Source organism: Camelus dromedarius, chromosome 21 (genome assembly GCF_036321535.1).
Source record: "Camelus dromedarius isolate mCamDro1 chromosome 21, mCamDro1.pat, whole genome shotgun sequence".
NCBI lineage: Eukaryota > Metazoa > Chordata > Mammalia > Artiodactyla > Camelidae > Camelus > Camelus dromedarius.
The window spans coordinates 23363016-23379714 of NC_087456.1; the positions used below are offsets into that span (position 1 = coordinate 23363016).

The window sequence follows — 16699 nt, forward strand, 5'->3', positions numbered from 1 at the left end:
CGCGAGGCGGGGCCTCGGGGGCGGAGTCTCGGCGGGGCGGCCGCTTCGGAGCCGCAAAGTTTGGCTGTGGCGGCAAATGGGCTTGGGCGGCTCCTTGGCGGGTGGCGGTGGTGGCCGTAGCGGTTCCTCCTGGCCCTGTTAATGTCGGGGCCAGGCCCGGGGAGGATGGCGCCCTAGAGCCCGGCCTTGCTGGGGTAGGGGCGGGAGGGGACGGGGTGGGGACCGGCCATGTCGGAGGTGACCCGGAGTCTGCTGCAGCGCTGGGGCGCCAGTTTTAGGAGAGGCGCCGACTTCGATTCTTGGGGCCAGCTGGTGGAGGCGATAGACGAGTATCAGATGTGAGTGACTAACCACGGGAGCGGGCCAGACCAGCTCCAGTCGACCGCCTCCCCCTTCTTTCTGTCGGTGTCTCTCATCACTGTATCTGCAGCCAAGGCTTCTCAGGGTGGGGCCCTGCAGGCACTGGGGCTGAGATCGCACTGGCCCCAGAGAGGCTTCCCTGTAGACAACGGTCCGCTCTCTGGGGTTTCTCGCCCTTCGCCCTCCGCCTCCGCAGGGCCAGTTGCGTGCAACAGGTAGCCCTGCTTTCCTTGGGCGCCGGCCCTATCAAGCTACCTACTTAGTTCCTTTCCACCGTTTCACGGGTCCCCCGCTCTGCAGTCAGTTTCCTTTCCTCCTTTCCTCCGCCTCTCTCAGGTTGCCGCCCCTCAATTTCTCTTTTGGAATCTCTGAGGAATACTTGTGTGTTCTCCGCCCACGTTCCAGGGATGAGTGGCCTTGCTCTGTGTACGGTGCCTTCCTCCTCCCATGTGGAGGACAGGAGGGAAATGAAGGCAATGGAGGGGAGGAGTTGCCCCCAGGAAGCAGCGAGGCCGGAGGTGGCTCATCAGCCCAAAGAAGCGTCCCCTCTCGCGCCCCTTCTCCACCCCGCTTTCTAGTGAGCCGTGTTTTCACTATTCACCTCAATTCCGTTTCGGTTTCTGGGACTGTTATTTGCTAGGCTGTGTGAGTCCCACCCACCCCCTCGCTCGGTTGCTCTGGGTGGAGTCCGCGCAGGATGTGAACAGAAGAGAGCAAAATGTGAATTAATAGAGCACGCACAGGAGCCACCACTCCCTCCTTGGGTTCTTCCTCCTTTTCCTGTGTATAATGTATAGCCGCAGGGTACATGTTAGTACCAGGTTCTTTGATCAACCCAAGTCCGATTTCTTTCCCTTTCTGGTTTCCTCCCAAAACTTAAGGAATGTTTTTAAAATTAAAAGACAAGATTTGCGTACATATATAATCTTGCATAGTTTCTTGCACATTTTACTGAAAAGTAAGAACTGCCTGCTAAAATGCTATTGTTTGCAAACTGTTGCCATTAATTAAGTCTTGGTTTAAAGCAAATTATTGTTTGAAACCATGTATAAGGAAAACAAATTTTTCTTTCTCCTCATTGTCTTGGAAAGAATACAGGATGGGTACTTGGAAGATCTGACTCCTTTATTCTTTCTCTTCAGTAGTTACTTGTTTTGATCTGACCATGAAGATAATTTAAATGTGTGGATGTTCTATATCTCATCTCACTGACTTTGAATTGCCTGTAGTTTAAAAAATCCCTGAGAACCGCCATGCTCTGGGCCATTTTGCCGTGTGTAACAACTACTGGCATTTGTTTTGCACTTTCTCTTGATTTCACCTGCTCTTGCAACTATTCAGTGAGAATATTATTATTCTTATTTTACAAATATTATTATTCTTGGATGAAACTGAAGCTCAGGTTAACCAGATTATGTAGGGTCACAACATTATACCATTGAAATCTGGAATTTTTTTTTTTCAGTTCCAGATCCTGTCTGCTATACTATCTAGTGCTTATGACATTTTTATTTAAGATGCATTGTGTAAATGAACTGGACAAATGAGAAGATTTCCTTCGTATCCTTCCACACTGTAGCCAGTTAGACATCCAGCACCCACATAAACTCATTCCGGGTGTTAACTAAACTTGCATATCCTGAAATCTCAAGCTGCCTCTCACTTGTGATGTGGTGGGACTTGGCAGCTGTTGTTACTCAGCAGCAGACCTCACCGTGGAAAGTGAAGAATACCATGTCCAATTGAAATCACAAAGGAAAACTGAATATGCAAGCTGTTCAGCTGGGAGTTCTAGAAACATCTCAATAAAGGAGTAACAGGCACGGACAAATCTATTGTTGAACCTCAATACTAACCTTGAACTTCACGATTCAGAGTAGTTCTCAACTTATGGTAAAAACTACCAGTGTCAAATCTGAATGGAAATGTGTGATGATTGGCTTAAATTTTATACACATACAGACTACACATAAAATGAGGTTGAATTTAAAATTAATATATTCAGAAATGAAGGTCAGTTGTCTTTTATTTGAATTATTTGTTTGGGGGAAAGGCTGTAGAAAAGGAGACCATTTAGAGGCCACTCAGTGATGTAAAAAGGAATTGACAGGATTACTCACTGACTGGATATTGAGAGAGAGAAGGAGGAGGGGTCTAGGAGAACTGGCCTTTCTAACTGGGGAGGCAGGAATGAATTCATGGGATGGAGATGTTGGGGGAGGGAATGACCATGTTTGTACTAAAGGTAAGAATATCGCAGCTTAAACAATTTCATCACTCAGCAAATGAGAGCTGGGCAATGTAAAAAGGGGTAAGATTTGATTTCCACCCTCAGAGTATGAGTCTAACCGAGGATTTTAGAGTATCTGGGTGTTGCTGCTGTGTAAGTCTGAAAAGAGTAAGTGCTACCCTACTCCTTGCTGTTTCCTGAAGCCTGCTTCTGCTGTAGGGCTCTGTCCTTTTTCTGGAACACTCTTCCCCCACTGTCTGCTTGGGTCACTTGATCCCCTCCTTCAGGTCTTTTCCAACTATTGCCTTCCCTGGGAGGCCCTCTCCAGCCACCCTATTTAAAATTGCCCGTTTGAGCCTGCCGCCCGCTGCCACTCCCCCTGCCTCAGTCTTTGCAGTCCTGCTTATTTTTTTCCATAGTATTTATTACCATTTAAAATACAATATATTTTGTGTATTCATTTTGTTTATTGTCTCTCCCCACTTGAATGTAAACCCTTTGAGGGCAGGGTTTATGAGGGGCTGTCTGGTTTGTTCACTACTGTAGACTTAGTGTCCAGAGTAGTACAAGGCTATTATTAAGTAATTATTCATTTAGATCTTATATAATTATTGTATTGTAGTGAATGGCTTGATCCAGGAGTATGCTCTGAGGGCATGAAGGAATGGATGCCAAAATACTGTTTGAAGATTTAAACAAATTATGTCAAAACTAAAACTGCAATCCAAAATACACGTGATGAATTCAAAGCAACTCCATCTAGCCGGCTACCTCTTTCAGCGACCTGGGGGTACCTGCCCCCTAACTTAGGGTACAGTGGCACGGACTCTGCTGCTCAGAATCAGATATGTCACAGGATCAGTCCTGAGGTTTTAACCCAGCAATAGCTTTATTGAGGTATAATTTACGTACCATGAAATTCACCCATTTTACATGTACAGTCCACCCACTGTTCAATGAGTTTGAAGACTGGACAATCCCTGTTGTTAATCATCTTTATTATGCTTTATATCAGCGCTTCTCAAGGTAGGGTCTCAGATCCTTGCCGGTCTGCAAACTGTTTCTGGTCTGCAACGAGATGAAGAAATTGAGATTTAAGATTTAGAAACTTATAGCAATTTGACATCTTCACGATAGTTTTTATTGTGTTTTATAAAAGTATCAGCCTGAAACATACTGGGGGGGAAAAAAACTAGTCCTTCACTGTAGAGAGGAAGAAGCACTGTTTTTTGTCATGGGTTGCTGTGGGGTTTCTGTGGGTCACTTGTTTAGGGCTGTCAGTATATTTAAAACTCCCCCTGGGGGATGGTCCTGTATTACCTGTGGGCATCCTTGTAAGCTGAGGTTATTCTCTAGAGAAGAATATTTGATAGGTTTCTCACCTTTACTAATAGAATGTCTACTCTTTTCACCCGCTCGTCTGATAGCCAGAGCATGTGGATTTTCCCTCAGTGGACAGATTTATGTCTTACTTTGTCTTAAAATGGTGCAGTCATTTATGCATTTAGATAATTTTTTTGCCTAGGTTTTAAAAAAGTTTTTAAAGGTAACTTTATTGAGGTATAATTTATACATCATAAAATTCACCCATTTCACTTGTACAGTTCAGTGAATTTTTAGTAAATTTACCAAGTTGCGCAACCATCATTACAATCAAATTTTAGACCATTTCCATCATCAAAAAGAGATCCCTTGTGCCCACTTGCAGTCATTCCATATTCCCACTCTAGCCCCAGGCAGCCATCAGTCTATATTCTGTCTCTAAAGATGAAAAGAAGTGTTCTTGTCCGGACACTTCATGTAAATTGAATCATGTAGTATGTACTCTTTTGTACGTGGCTTCTTTCATTTAGCATAATGTTTTTGAGGTTTTTGCATGTTGTGACGTGTATGGGTGCTTTGTTTCTTGTTACTGCTGAATGCCATTACGTTGTATGGATATACCACATTTTGTATCCATTCACTAGGTGATGGACTTTTGAGTTGTTCCTACTTTTTGACTTTTATCATTAATGTTGATATGAGCCTTCATGTGTAAGTCTTTGTGTGCACATGTATTTTCATTATTCTTGGGCAGATTCTTAGGAGTGGAATTGCTGGCTCATATGGTAAATTAATGTGTAATTTTTAAAGGGAAATTGCCAAATGGGTGTCCAAACTGAGTACCATTTTACATTTCTACCAAGCATATATGAGAATTCCTGTTCTCCACATTGATGGCATTTGCTAATGGATGTCTCTTTGATTAGCCATTCTAACGGGTAGGTAGTGTACTTGACTGTGGTTTTAACTTGCCCTTCACTTATGACTAATGATGCTGAGCATCTTTTCATGTGATGCTCATTTTCCTTGTAAATCTTGTTTGTAAAACATCTCTTCAAATCTTTTGCCCAATTTTAAAATTGAATTGTTTGTCTTTTAACAATTGAGTTATAAGGGTTCTTTGTGTATTTGGATATAAATCCTTGATCAGATAAATGTTTCCTCCCATTTTCTGCCTAATTTGTTATGTTTGTTTTGTCTTGTGTTGCTTTTATTGACTACAACATACTTCCAAAAAAATGCACAATCATAAATGTACAACTCGATGAATCGTCACAAAGACAACACTGCTAAACAAAGGCAAGAACATTACTAAAGATTCCTCTCCTTCAGTTACACTCAGACCTATAGGCATAGATTTCCAAGAGCAAAGTTCAGTTTTGCTTGTTCTCAACCTTACAGAAATGGAACCATACACTATGTTCTCTATCTTGTTGCTTAATTTTAGAAAAAGAGCGTTCTGTTTGACTCTAACATCCTTGTCTACTGACTGTTAGCTCTTGAACAGGAGGTTAGAGCTACACCCTTTGTTCTGACAGTAATCCTGCGTAGGTTGTCACTATTAGTCTGTTGTGTGGAGAACTATTCAAATAAAGAAACTGTGCCGCACTGTAACGTCCCTGAGTTCAGGGATGTGTAATTGACATTGTTAAGTGTAGGCTGTGATTCCTAAAAAGAACTCCATGTAGATGGTAGGCCAGCAAGAGTTAGAAAGGAAACCAGGGACAGAACAAGGACAATGGCTATCTCTGTTTCTAATTGTACTCACCCCTGTATAAGATCCACAAAGAATGGGTCTATGAATGATAGTTGAGGAAAAATATCTTTGGGGGTTTCAGTGTTGGGGGAAAAGAAAGAAATGAATGGAAGCAATTTGATTAAGTAACATGATGGAGCTATCCTGGCAAATGTTAATGATTTTATGTAGGAGTTTCTTGCTTTTTGATAAGGAGGAGTCAACTGTTGCATAGATTGGATGGAAGCCATCAAGTGAACTTTACACCTGATCACTAAAGACGTGATTGTATAGAACAGAACTTCCATGTAAGACTTTTTGGAAGCTTGGAGAACTGTCTTTTGCAATGGCTTAGGAGGAAATCTAGCACTTGCTACCCTTTGTATCCCTGCCTCCATTCGCCACTCAGAATAGTATAGTATGCTTGGGAATTATAGTTTCAAATTCTGCCAGTTCCAACATGTTTCACCAAAAAATCCTTTGAATTCTTTGGGTTTTTGTCCCCCTCTGCAGATTTTTAAAAACTGAGATTAAATAGCACATAACGTGAAATTTCCCATAGTAAAGTTGTAGAGTTTGGTGGGTTTTAGTATATTCACAATGTTATGCCACCACCACCACTATCTAATTCCAGAATGTTTCCATCACCCCTGAAAGAAACCCTTTACGTGATATTGGTCACTTCCAATTTTCTCCTTTCCCCAGTCCCTGGCAACCACTAACCTGCTTTCTATTTCTAGTGATTTGCCTATTCTGGATATTTCGTGTAAATGGAATCATATACTATATGATCTTTTACGTCTAGCTTTTTTCATTTAACATAATGTTTTTGAAGTTCATCCATGTTGTAGCATGTATCAGTATTCCATTCCTTTTTATGGCCAAATAATATTCCATCGAATGGGTGCACCACATTTTGTTAATCCATTCATCAGTTAAGGGATATTTTGTGTAGTTCTGCTTTTTGGCTGTCACACATAATGCTGCTCCTGTGAACATTCGTGTAAGTTTTTTTGCATGAACATATTCTCTGTTCTCTTGGGAATATACCTAGGATTTTGAATTGCTGGGTTATGTGGTAACTCCATGTTTAACTTTGTGAGAAACTGCCAAACTGTTTTCCACAATGACTATACCATTTTACATTCCTACCGTCAACGTATAAGGGTTCCAATTTCCACATCCTTGCCAACACCCTTATATTTTTTTCTCCCTCTTTTTAAAAATTATACCCATCCTAGTGGGTATTTGTGGTTTTGATTTATATTTCCCTGATGACTAATGATATGATATTCATGTGATTATTGGCCATTTCTTTGGAGAAGTGTCTATTCAATCAAACCATTTACTAATTTTTTAAAGAGTTATTTGTCTTTCTATTGTTTAGCTGTAAGAGTCAATCCTTTGGTTTTTGCTGTCTCAGAAATAGCTTTGGTTCCTTACTGTAAGCTTAGACTTGTAACGCAGATCCATCCTTGAAAACTTACCCAATACCTAGCTGCTATTTTTAAGTATGATGATAACTGGGCAAACAGTGATTTCCATGTCTGATTTGTAGAAGATTTTCTTTATTTTCCACAAAAAATGTTTTCAAAAGTATAATTTGATGGTGTCTTCACTTTTTCACAGCTGTAATTTGAACTAATCTTATCAGCAAATTAATGATAGACTGATAAAGTGTCTGTGGTTGATGCTCGCTGGAAGTGTTTAAGCAGAATCTGGACAACTGCTTATTGGCTCGTTCTAGAAGAAATTCATGCATACTAAAGAAAGTTGGACTAGATGTCATTTGAGATTCTTTTCAGCTCTAAGATTCTGTTTTTACTGCCTGGAGCTGAAATTTGTCCTAGTGAAATGGTATGAAAAGTATTATATCTTATTTTCATTGTCATTGTATAAAGAGTTTGATTCTAAAGATAACGTAGATTTATAGTTTGAAAACAGAAGACAGTATCATTGTACTTCATTGTCTGTTTTTTAAGATTTAAATTGTTTTACCTTGCCCTTGAGATGATTTGCTTTTCTTCAATTCTAAAGAATGTTTTTTTCTTCTTACAGATTAGCAAGACACCTACAAAAAGAGGCCCAAGCTCAACACAATAATTCTGAATTCACAGAAGAACAAAAGGTACCATTAAATAATCTCTAGATACGTCAGATTCCAAATGAAAAGGGTTGTCTTTTGAGTCCATTAAGCAAAAACAAACGAAAACCGTTATATTTAAGTACAGAGAATGATACTGATCATGCTTTGCAGAACATTAGGTGATCACTTGGAGATACCACGTGATTTACCATGTAATAAATTTCTCACTTACTGAATTTCTTTACTCAGCCATTTAGCTTTGCTAAACTTTAATGGAAACCATTCACACTTTGGTTGGGGAGGGGGGATTCCAGAGACTGGAGTTTGATGGTGAGTAATTGCACCCCACCTCAGTGCTTACTTAACTCTGAACTTTCTTAACTCTTCCACCTCCTCTCAAAACAAGCAAACAAAAATGAAACCAAACCAAACCAAAACAAACAAAAAACCCACTGAAAAAAATTAGTTCAAGAATTTGGCATAAAACTCCGTCAGCAAAATAAATGCATAATGTTTCAAAATGTTTCAGTGGTGCTCTTTTTGCCTTGAATTAAAAGTTTAATGTGTCAGGTTGAGTCCCTGTAGTGCTAGAGACTGTGAAAAAGGGGATACTTTAAGAAACTTTACTTTAAAAAAGTGAGAAGTGAAAAAATTCACTGTTTGCTGGCTCAAGGTATCGAGTGTTAAGCCAAATTTTAAACTCTTAGATATTGAAAAAAATTGTCAATTTTCTTCTCATTTCTTAAGGAAAGACATTGTGAAAACCATGGTGACTTAATCTGCTTTCATTCTTTTTTTGTACAAGGGGTGGGAGTGGGAGTGATTTTTTTGCACACCTTTTAAGTAAGCCTGAACAAATTTGTTTCAGTCCTTAGACCCGTAGTCATTTGATTCTTCTTTATAAGAGTTCGGGGGAAAAAAAAAACCCCAAAGATTAGGGTTAGGCCTATTTCTTACACAAGTTAGTATATTTGCACTTTAAAAATATTTAGTGTCTGTGTTATCTAGGATACCTTTATTTTGTATTTTAAAAAGAAATAGCACATTTAAAATTTGAAAGTGTTTATTTTTCTTTTTTCCTTAGTAATTGCTAATATCCACCATAGATTTAGGAAATTTAGGATTTTAGCCCTGCAAAATAATTACCAAAGAAGAAGTGTCAGTTTTGCGTAAGGAAGGGAACAAAGGCTGTACCCTTTGTCGCCTCTCTAAGATTGGTGAAATCTAAGAATTAATTAGGAAGTGATCAGCTGGCATCACAGAATTGAGTTAAAATACCTGCAGATTTGACCTAAGACATACTAAAATTGTAAAAAATGACATCAGAAAATGAGCGTTGTTACCTGATGATGATTAGACTAATGAGAAAAAATTAGCTTTTTCTTAATTTTCTTTAACTTTCTAAGGCTAAAGCTAGAGTTCGACAATGCTGTTTATTTAATCTTTAATGTACAGCTGTTCCTTACTAGGCACCTGGCTGCTGTCCTTTTTTTCAGCTAATACAGCTCTTACCCTCCACGAGGCCCAGGAGGCAGTGTGACTTAGAGGAAGGAGCCTGGGATCTAGAGTCAGAACACTTGGTCTTGAATCCTGGCTCTGTCTCTGGCCTTCACTTCCTTATTGTGAAATAAGGGATTAGATAACCCTAAATCATCTTGAAAGGTATCCCTAAATCTTCTAATGACCTCTGCCTTTGAGGTGTTCTGTCCTCCTCCTCTCCTGGAGGCCTGATTTCTGAGGTATCATTTATAATACCTGCCTAGGAGGCCTGTGTGGCTGCCAGTTGTGACTACAGAGAAGATTTCCCAGACATTATCTGGAGAACATTGACTCGGGAAAATTCATCGATGTTATTTGAATGGAGTTTGTGACTTGTCAGGGCTGTTAATATGTTAATGTATGTGTTGGATTTTTAAAGAGTTTGAGTAATGGAGTATTTCTTAAATTTGTTTGCTTTTGGAAGTCCCCCTCCTCCTCTCCTTATAGTGTTTCATTGGGTCTGGTATTCTGAAGAACATGTTACGGGATATTTTGAAACCAACTGTTAGGTCTGCAGAATGAATTGAATGCCAGACCTGGCATGTGAGCTGAAGGAGAAGAAACTCGACTTTTTTCCTTAAAAGAGGAAAATGGAGAATGTTCTTTACATTATTCTAAGCAAAATTGTTCTTTATGTTTTCTATTTTGAATTAGATTCTTTAATGCTTTCACCATTTTAAATGTTTTGGCAGTGACAAATTTTAGAATTATGCCAACCATTCAATAATTTGTGGAACTTTGAAAGAAGATGTTTTTAACACCATCTGTGTCTCTAAAGTGCTTTCTTAATGCGGTTTTTTACTCTCACAATAAGATTTCACAAATATTTGATGAATAAATGCTTTGTTGGCTCTTAGGTTATTGATATTTATTCATATATAATTGTTATTTTAAAAGAGGAATCCTACTTTTTGAGTGAATCTTCACAATATTTATTTTAAATCTAAAGAACTCTGAAGCAGAGAACTAGTGATCTCTCAGCTTTATTAACTGGTGATAAAAAAAATCTTCATATGGATTTTCTATTCATAATATTCTCAAAGATTTCTGGTGGAAAATAAGAAAGTTTATAATTCTAAAAAAAAAAAAAAAAGAAGGTTTATAATTCTTATTTGATCCTCCCTCATGATCAGTTGACTTAGCTTTCATTTCAGCTCTTAATAGTTTTGTCATTATAACAACTGGGTTTAGTAGCCAAAGAATGGCTGCCAAAAGCATTCATTCCATTAAATTCCCTGCTTTGGTGTAGTAGATTTTCTCATGTAAGTTTCTGGACAGAAGAGAACATCCTGTCTCATGATGCTTAGAAAGTTTTTCCCTGTTTTGAATCAAATCTAGTGGTAATGAGAATTCCAGCACTATATGCTTGTTTTATATTTTATAGGTCCCCCCTTTCCACTGCCTCCCCCTCCCTCCTTTTCTTCCCGGCCTCCTTCCCAGCTAGAAAGTACATGACTGGCTGTTTAAATCTAAAATATTAAGTCTGGATTGGGAGTATACGACTTTAACTATGCGTGTTTTTCAAACCTGTTTTTCCTGATGTAAATTAAATATGTTTCAGCAAAATTAATTTAACTTTTTAATCGTATGTGTCTCTTCCACCTTTTCCTTTAACTGCTCTTTTTGAGTTGTCGATTTCCCCAGCGATGACAAAGTAAAATAGCCAATATTCTGAAAACGAGAACGTTTTCCATTTCTATACCATGTTAGGCATAAGCAATTAATTTGAGTCAAGTGGTAATTATTTAAATCTTTCTAAAATTAAACTTTGCTTACCTTCAGTGCTTAGTCAATGTGTATTAGTAGTCAATCCTTATATTCTGACACAAATGGCCTCGTGCTTAATAAGTTTTCTGAACCATTTCTTTCTGAGAAAGGTGAAATAATTACAGTAGCAAGCACTTGATTTTGATGTCAATAAATGCTGCATGTTTTAAAAGTCATTGCTACAGCTGAAAATGATAGTGTTTCACTCCTTTTTTAATACTGAAGTTGGGTGTGGTCCCTTAAAATAGTTATGAATAATGCCTGTTGGTATTTTGCCATAGTTCAGTAGATTCTGTGTAAAAAACTGTTGCTTCTGCTTAACTTGAAGAAATGTTTAAATTTAAAATAGGTTATTAGTGGACCCAGTTGTTTACATTTTACCTTAAAAGTTAGAAACATCAAATCAAGTGTAATGCATAGTAAAGAAGGCAAGGGCGTTAACTAGTATTTTGAAAGACTTACTCATTGATACATTTCCCTTAATACAGACAAGCCTTTTTAAAAATCATTTTTAAAATAACATAAAAAGTATGACCAAGTGGTTTTAAAATAAGAGTATTGCTTTGTTGTATGTATTGCTATTCTATAGAAGGCATTAATGTCTAGGGCAAATTGCTTAACCTGTCTTCCGTTTTCACAGCTATGAAATCATATCTAACTTATAGGATTATAGTCAGGATTAAATGAATTAATGTGTGTAATTACTTAGGAGAGGCTCTCACTTAGTAAGTGAGTGCTCAATAGTTGTTAGTCATTACTGTTACCATGTAATCATATTTAAAATTTTTAACTAGTTTTGTCAGATTTGAGTGGTTTATTTGACAACAGTGATTCGGGGGTATTAGATTTTATGTGGAGAAGACTGTTGCTGGTTCCTCTACAACAGCTATTTGAGAGGGTGAATAAATTGGTGCTCATCTTGAACTCTTCTGCAGTAATTATATTAAATGTAATATTTAAATGTAAATTTTCAGAATAAAATTTGGCATTTTCTAAACTCTTATACTAAGATTAAAAGAAATCTTTGAAGATTTTGGAGGTAGTTAAATATTATTACTTGTTCCTTGGCCAAGAGTCATAGCTTTTGCTCAGCAGTGGTTTATTTTGTGAATTGCTGTCCTAGCTGTCCATTGTCCGTATGATAATTGCGAAGTGCCTGCTAGCCTGAGTGCCAGGGACCAGGATAATACTTGTTATTCCTCTTTGCTCCTCATTTATCATCCAAAGAAAACTGACAAAAGAGAAAACCACCAAATCTAATGGATTAAACTTTTGCAGGTCATCAGTATGTGTAAAAAAACATCTTTTTTAGAATATTTTATTGTGAAGGTATTGCAAATATTGCACATACATACTTCACTTTTATAGTCTGAATTTATTCCTAATAAAGAGTTAATGTCTTTTTTGGAAGGATTTCAAAGTCTCGTTGGGCATAATTCAGCTGCCTGCTCTTGCAGCGTTTTCTTCTGTGGGTCTCCTCCTTTTCCTTTTCACCCTGGTCATTCATGTTCTGGTTCTGCTTACCATTGACCGGGACAGTTGAAATAGCCTGAGTGATCTTGCCTTTAGTCTTTTCCATTTTCTGCTTTAATCTATGGATACTGTTATCATGGCAGTCTTATTGCAGGGCGAATCTGATAGTCATTCTTCTGTCCAAAAACTATCTGCATAATTTATTGCTAACGTAATAACAGATTCCCCAGCTACTCATAGAAGGTCCCGTTCGTAATGACCCCCCTCACCCAATACACATACGTATTTCACATTTCAAGCCTGTTTCTCCCTGCTTCAGTTTGGGACTTTAGACAATGGAACTATGACAGTTTTCTAAGTTCTTTAGTTTTAGAAATCCTCCCAGTCGTTGGGGCTTGATTCCTAATACAGATTCTTGTCCTGTTTCTCCAGGACATATGTAACAGCTTACTTTGCTGAGGTCTGTAGAATCAAGTGCCTCTGCTTTACATGACAGTGATTCTGTACGTGTCTTATATAGTAGAAACATGAGGCTACTAAAAGCAAGGACTATGTCCTATCACTTATATTCACCCTTTAAATCGTGTCTGAAGCTATCATCAAAGCAAACTTGATTTAAAATTAATGATACAGGTGAACTTATTTACAAGACAGAAATATACTCACAGACATAGAAAACAAACTTATGGTTACCAAAGAGGAAAGGGGAAGAGGATAAATTAGGAGTTTGGGATTAACATACACATACTACCATGTATAAAATAGATAAACAACAAGGACTATTGTATAGCACAAGGAGCTGTATTCAATATCTTGTAATAACCTATAAAGGAAAAGAATCTGAAAATATATATATATATATGAACCACTTCACTGTATACCTGAAACTAACACAACATTGTAAATTAACTATACTTCAATTTAAAAAAAAGTTAAATAAAAAAAAAATTGGTTGTGCCACTTTAGGTCAGGAGCAAACGTATACTCACCTTCTCTGCCTGATCCCAGCCCTTTGCCTCCTGTTTCTCATTTCCAAAGTCTGCAAGATGGTATAAAGAAATAAAATTTAACTTATTTTTTAAAATTATTGGTCGCTTATCAATAAAAATTAACTTGATGATATTGACAACTAACAGTTATAATGTATTTGGTATTTATAGCTTTCTCTTTTTCCTACAGAAAACCATAGGCAAAATTGCAACATGCTTGGAATTACGAAGTGCAGCTTTACAGGTAAATAGGTACTCCCCCCAACTTTCTAATATAAGGGAAAGAAATTGTGAACTATCCTGATAAAATGTTAGGCATTCATGCCAAAAGCAGTATTGTCTCAGAAAAGTTTTATAACAGTAGGAATCCATGGGTTAAACTCATATTAAAAATTTTAGTTCATATTTTATATAGTAAAAATAAAAAGTGACTTCAGTTTTTTCTGTTTTTTTAGCCTAAACATTCCAAAATTACAGAAACAATAATCAATTTGGAACTTCTTATTTTCTATTGAAAGCAAGAAATAGATTCATTTATTTGGGCTGCTTTTTGAATACTTAGTCAACCACTTAAAAGACATAGGGCGCAGTGAAATCTTTGCAATAACAAGATATAATATGCATATTTTAGTCCACACAGTCCCAAGAAGAATTTAAACTGGAGGATCTGAAGAAGCTAGAACCAAGTAAGTTTATTTTACATTTTTGTATTTTTTAGTGATACTCCTTTAGAAAAATAAATATTTAAGCTATTATAGATATTGACTCTTTAGCATAGATGCTGATTAATTTCTGTTAATATCTAGTCCTATGTGATTTTTTTTGTGCTTTATAATTCCCATAATATTTATAGGAATTATTATTTGGTTCATCTTTACTGTAGAATATGAAAAATTATTTGATTCTAGATTGTACTTCATCTGTGTGTTTTAACCTTTGTTTCGTTTTAATCACTTTAGTAAGACTACAATTATTTTGGTAAATATGTACAATAGAGTCTGCTGGAGAATACAAAGTTATAGTCATTGATGCCTGTTTATGCTGCATGTCACTGAAAACTGCGTCCAGCTGTTGGATCTGCTCTATAAAACTTTTCCCTGTTGTCCTCGTTTTCCTTTCCCTTCCTGAAAGTTTTTTTGAAGTAAACCATTTCTTCAAATATTTTGGTGGTTAGGATGCTGCCAGATAAAGCTTTTTTGCTGGTTCAAATGAATGTTCTCTTAGAGGAAATGTTTGCAATGTAGGCAAAGGCACAGGTATTGAATATCACCACAGTCAATTTTAGGACATTTTTATCACCCCATAAAGAAACCCTGTGTCCATTAGCATCCACTCATTTCCCCCAAGCTTCCCCCAATTCCCAGCCCTAGGCAACCACTAATCTACCTTTTGTCTCTATAAATTTGTCTCTTCTGAACATTTCATATAAATAGAGTCATACAATATATAGTCTTTTGTGACTGGCTATATATAAGATTATTTTAAAAAAAGCACATTGATGGCTTTAACAAAAGATTTTAGCTACAGTTAGGATGTCTGAATTATATGATGTTTCTAAAGAAAATTATAGTGTTCAATTTTTTAGATAAGAATAATTAGGATTTGGGATCCTTATTTAGTCACTGTTTTCCAGTTCTTTTCAGTTTGTTTCCAAATAAAACTTAACAGTATTATAGATACATAGTATAACTGTAAAGATTGTAAAGGCTTATACTCAAAATTATCTTTTTGCATAGACACACTCAGTTATTTTTCCTACTGCCTCATAGAATCTCTCCCTGGTAATAATGTTTAGCATTTTTTAGAGTAGCAGCGATGTGCCAAGCCCTCAGATAAATCGTCTCAACTGACACTTGTCCATGTCTTACACTTGTCTTACAACTTGTAAATGCCAGAACCAGGTTTTGGCCAGGGTTCTAAGTGATCTCAAAGCCTGTGTTCCTACCACTGCACTCTGTTATTAATATTTGTAACGGTGCAATATTGACTTCAGTCCTAAACACCATAGTTCTTCAGTTCAAGCACCTGAGAGATTATTGACCCATGTCTTAGTGGAAGATTGGACTAAAATCTGGATTAGTCCTCTATTTTTGTTTGGTTTTTTTAAGATTTGGGGTGGGAATGGAAAGGAAAGAGTATTGGGGGTGAGGGTTAGCTCAGTGGTTGAGTGTGTGCTTAGCATGCACAGGGTCCTGGTTTCAATCCCCAGTGCCTCCACTAAAAAGAAAATTAAATAAACAAACCTAATTACCACCCCCCCCCAAAAAAAGGAAAGATTATCATTAGGAATCATTTTGTTATATTTTGAATTTATATAATGCTTTTCATTTGGACTTCTCCCTTCTTGGTACTTAATTATCTTTTTAGATGATTTTATCTGCTGTTGCCTCTTAAAGGAACATAAATGTGAATATTGCATCTCAGGATACATACAGGATATGCTCTGTAATTAATTTTGAATTTATATGATCTAGGCAGTTGTCACGAGTTAATTATTTTATCAGAATTAAACATTTTCTACAGATTGGTGTTTGACTATATTTCAGACTGTGTTCTTAGTCAAGCTGGCCTCTGCCTCTTCTAAGAATGTAAGGAAAGGAAAATGAATGAATGACTGTATCTTTCAATATGTTGGACTTGGTTTATTGTGCTATTGTATTTTTCCTTCAGAGTTTTTAAAATCTCTTGATAATCCTGTCTGAAATTCATACTAAACCTAAGATCTTGAAAGTAACTAGTTATTTAATTTTTTTACGTTAATCCTTAGTAATATATTACTTCTTAATCATATCCCTCCATTACTGTAAAGTTCCCTTCCATTAATTCATCTTTCAGGGCCCCAGAGAAACCCCACCTCTCTCTGAAAGCTTCTCCACTCTCCCCAGCCGTAATTACACTCTGCTGCACGCCCTTTGTAGGAGCGTTTTTATATCCACCATCGTGGTCTTCCCTATATTAATTAGTCTCACATTTATTTCTCTCCTCAAGAAGATTGTGAATAACCTTTGTATTTCCCCCACAGAGCGTAATTCAATGCCTTGCCTATAGTATGAACTTGGGAAACTTTTAAGTTGAATAGAGTTGAATGTCTTCAGGGAATGGTCTCCCATAATTAAAAAAAATAATCTTTCAGATGGGAAGCACTTGCTCATTTTGCCTACCACAAAAACAAAAAAAGTCAGCCACAAAAGAAGGGC

General features: G+C 37.2%; 1 protein-coding gene across 1 annotated transcript in view; it reads left to right on the top strand.

The window, feature by feature from the left end:
* Window positions 1–53: 53 nt before the first annotated feature.
* Window positions 54–16699, top strand: part of AIDA (axin interactor, dorsalization associated) — a 35062-nt gene continuing 18416 nt past the window's right edge. Inside the window, exons 1-4 of the mRNA XM_010992869.3 lie at window positions 54–338; window positions 7707–7776; window positions 13693–13746; window positions 14134–14188. Coding sequence (XP_010991171.1) covers window positions 229–338; window positions 7707–7776; window positions 13693–13746; window positions 14134–14188 — 289 coding nt within the window. The 5' untranslated portion in view covers window positions 54–228. The remainder of the gene's footprint in view (window positions 339–7706; window positions 7777–13692; window positions 13747–14133; window positions 14189–16699) is intronic.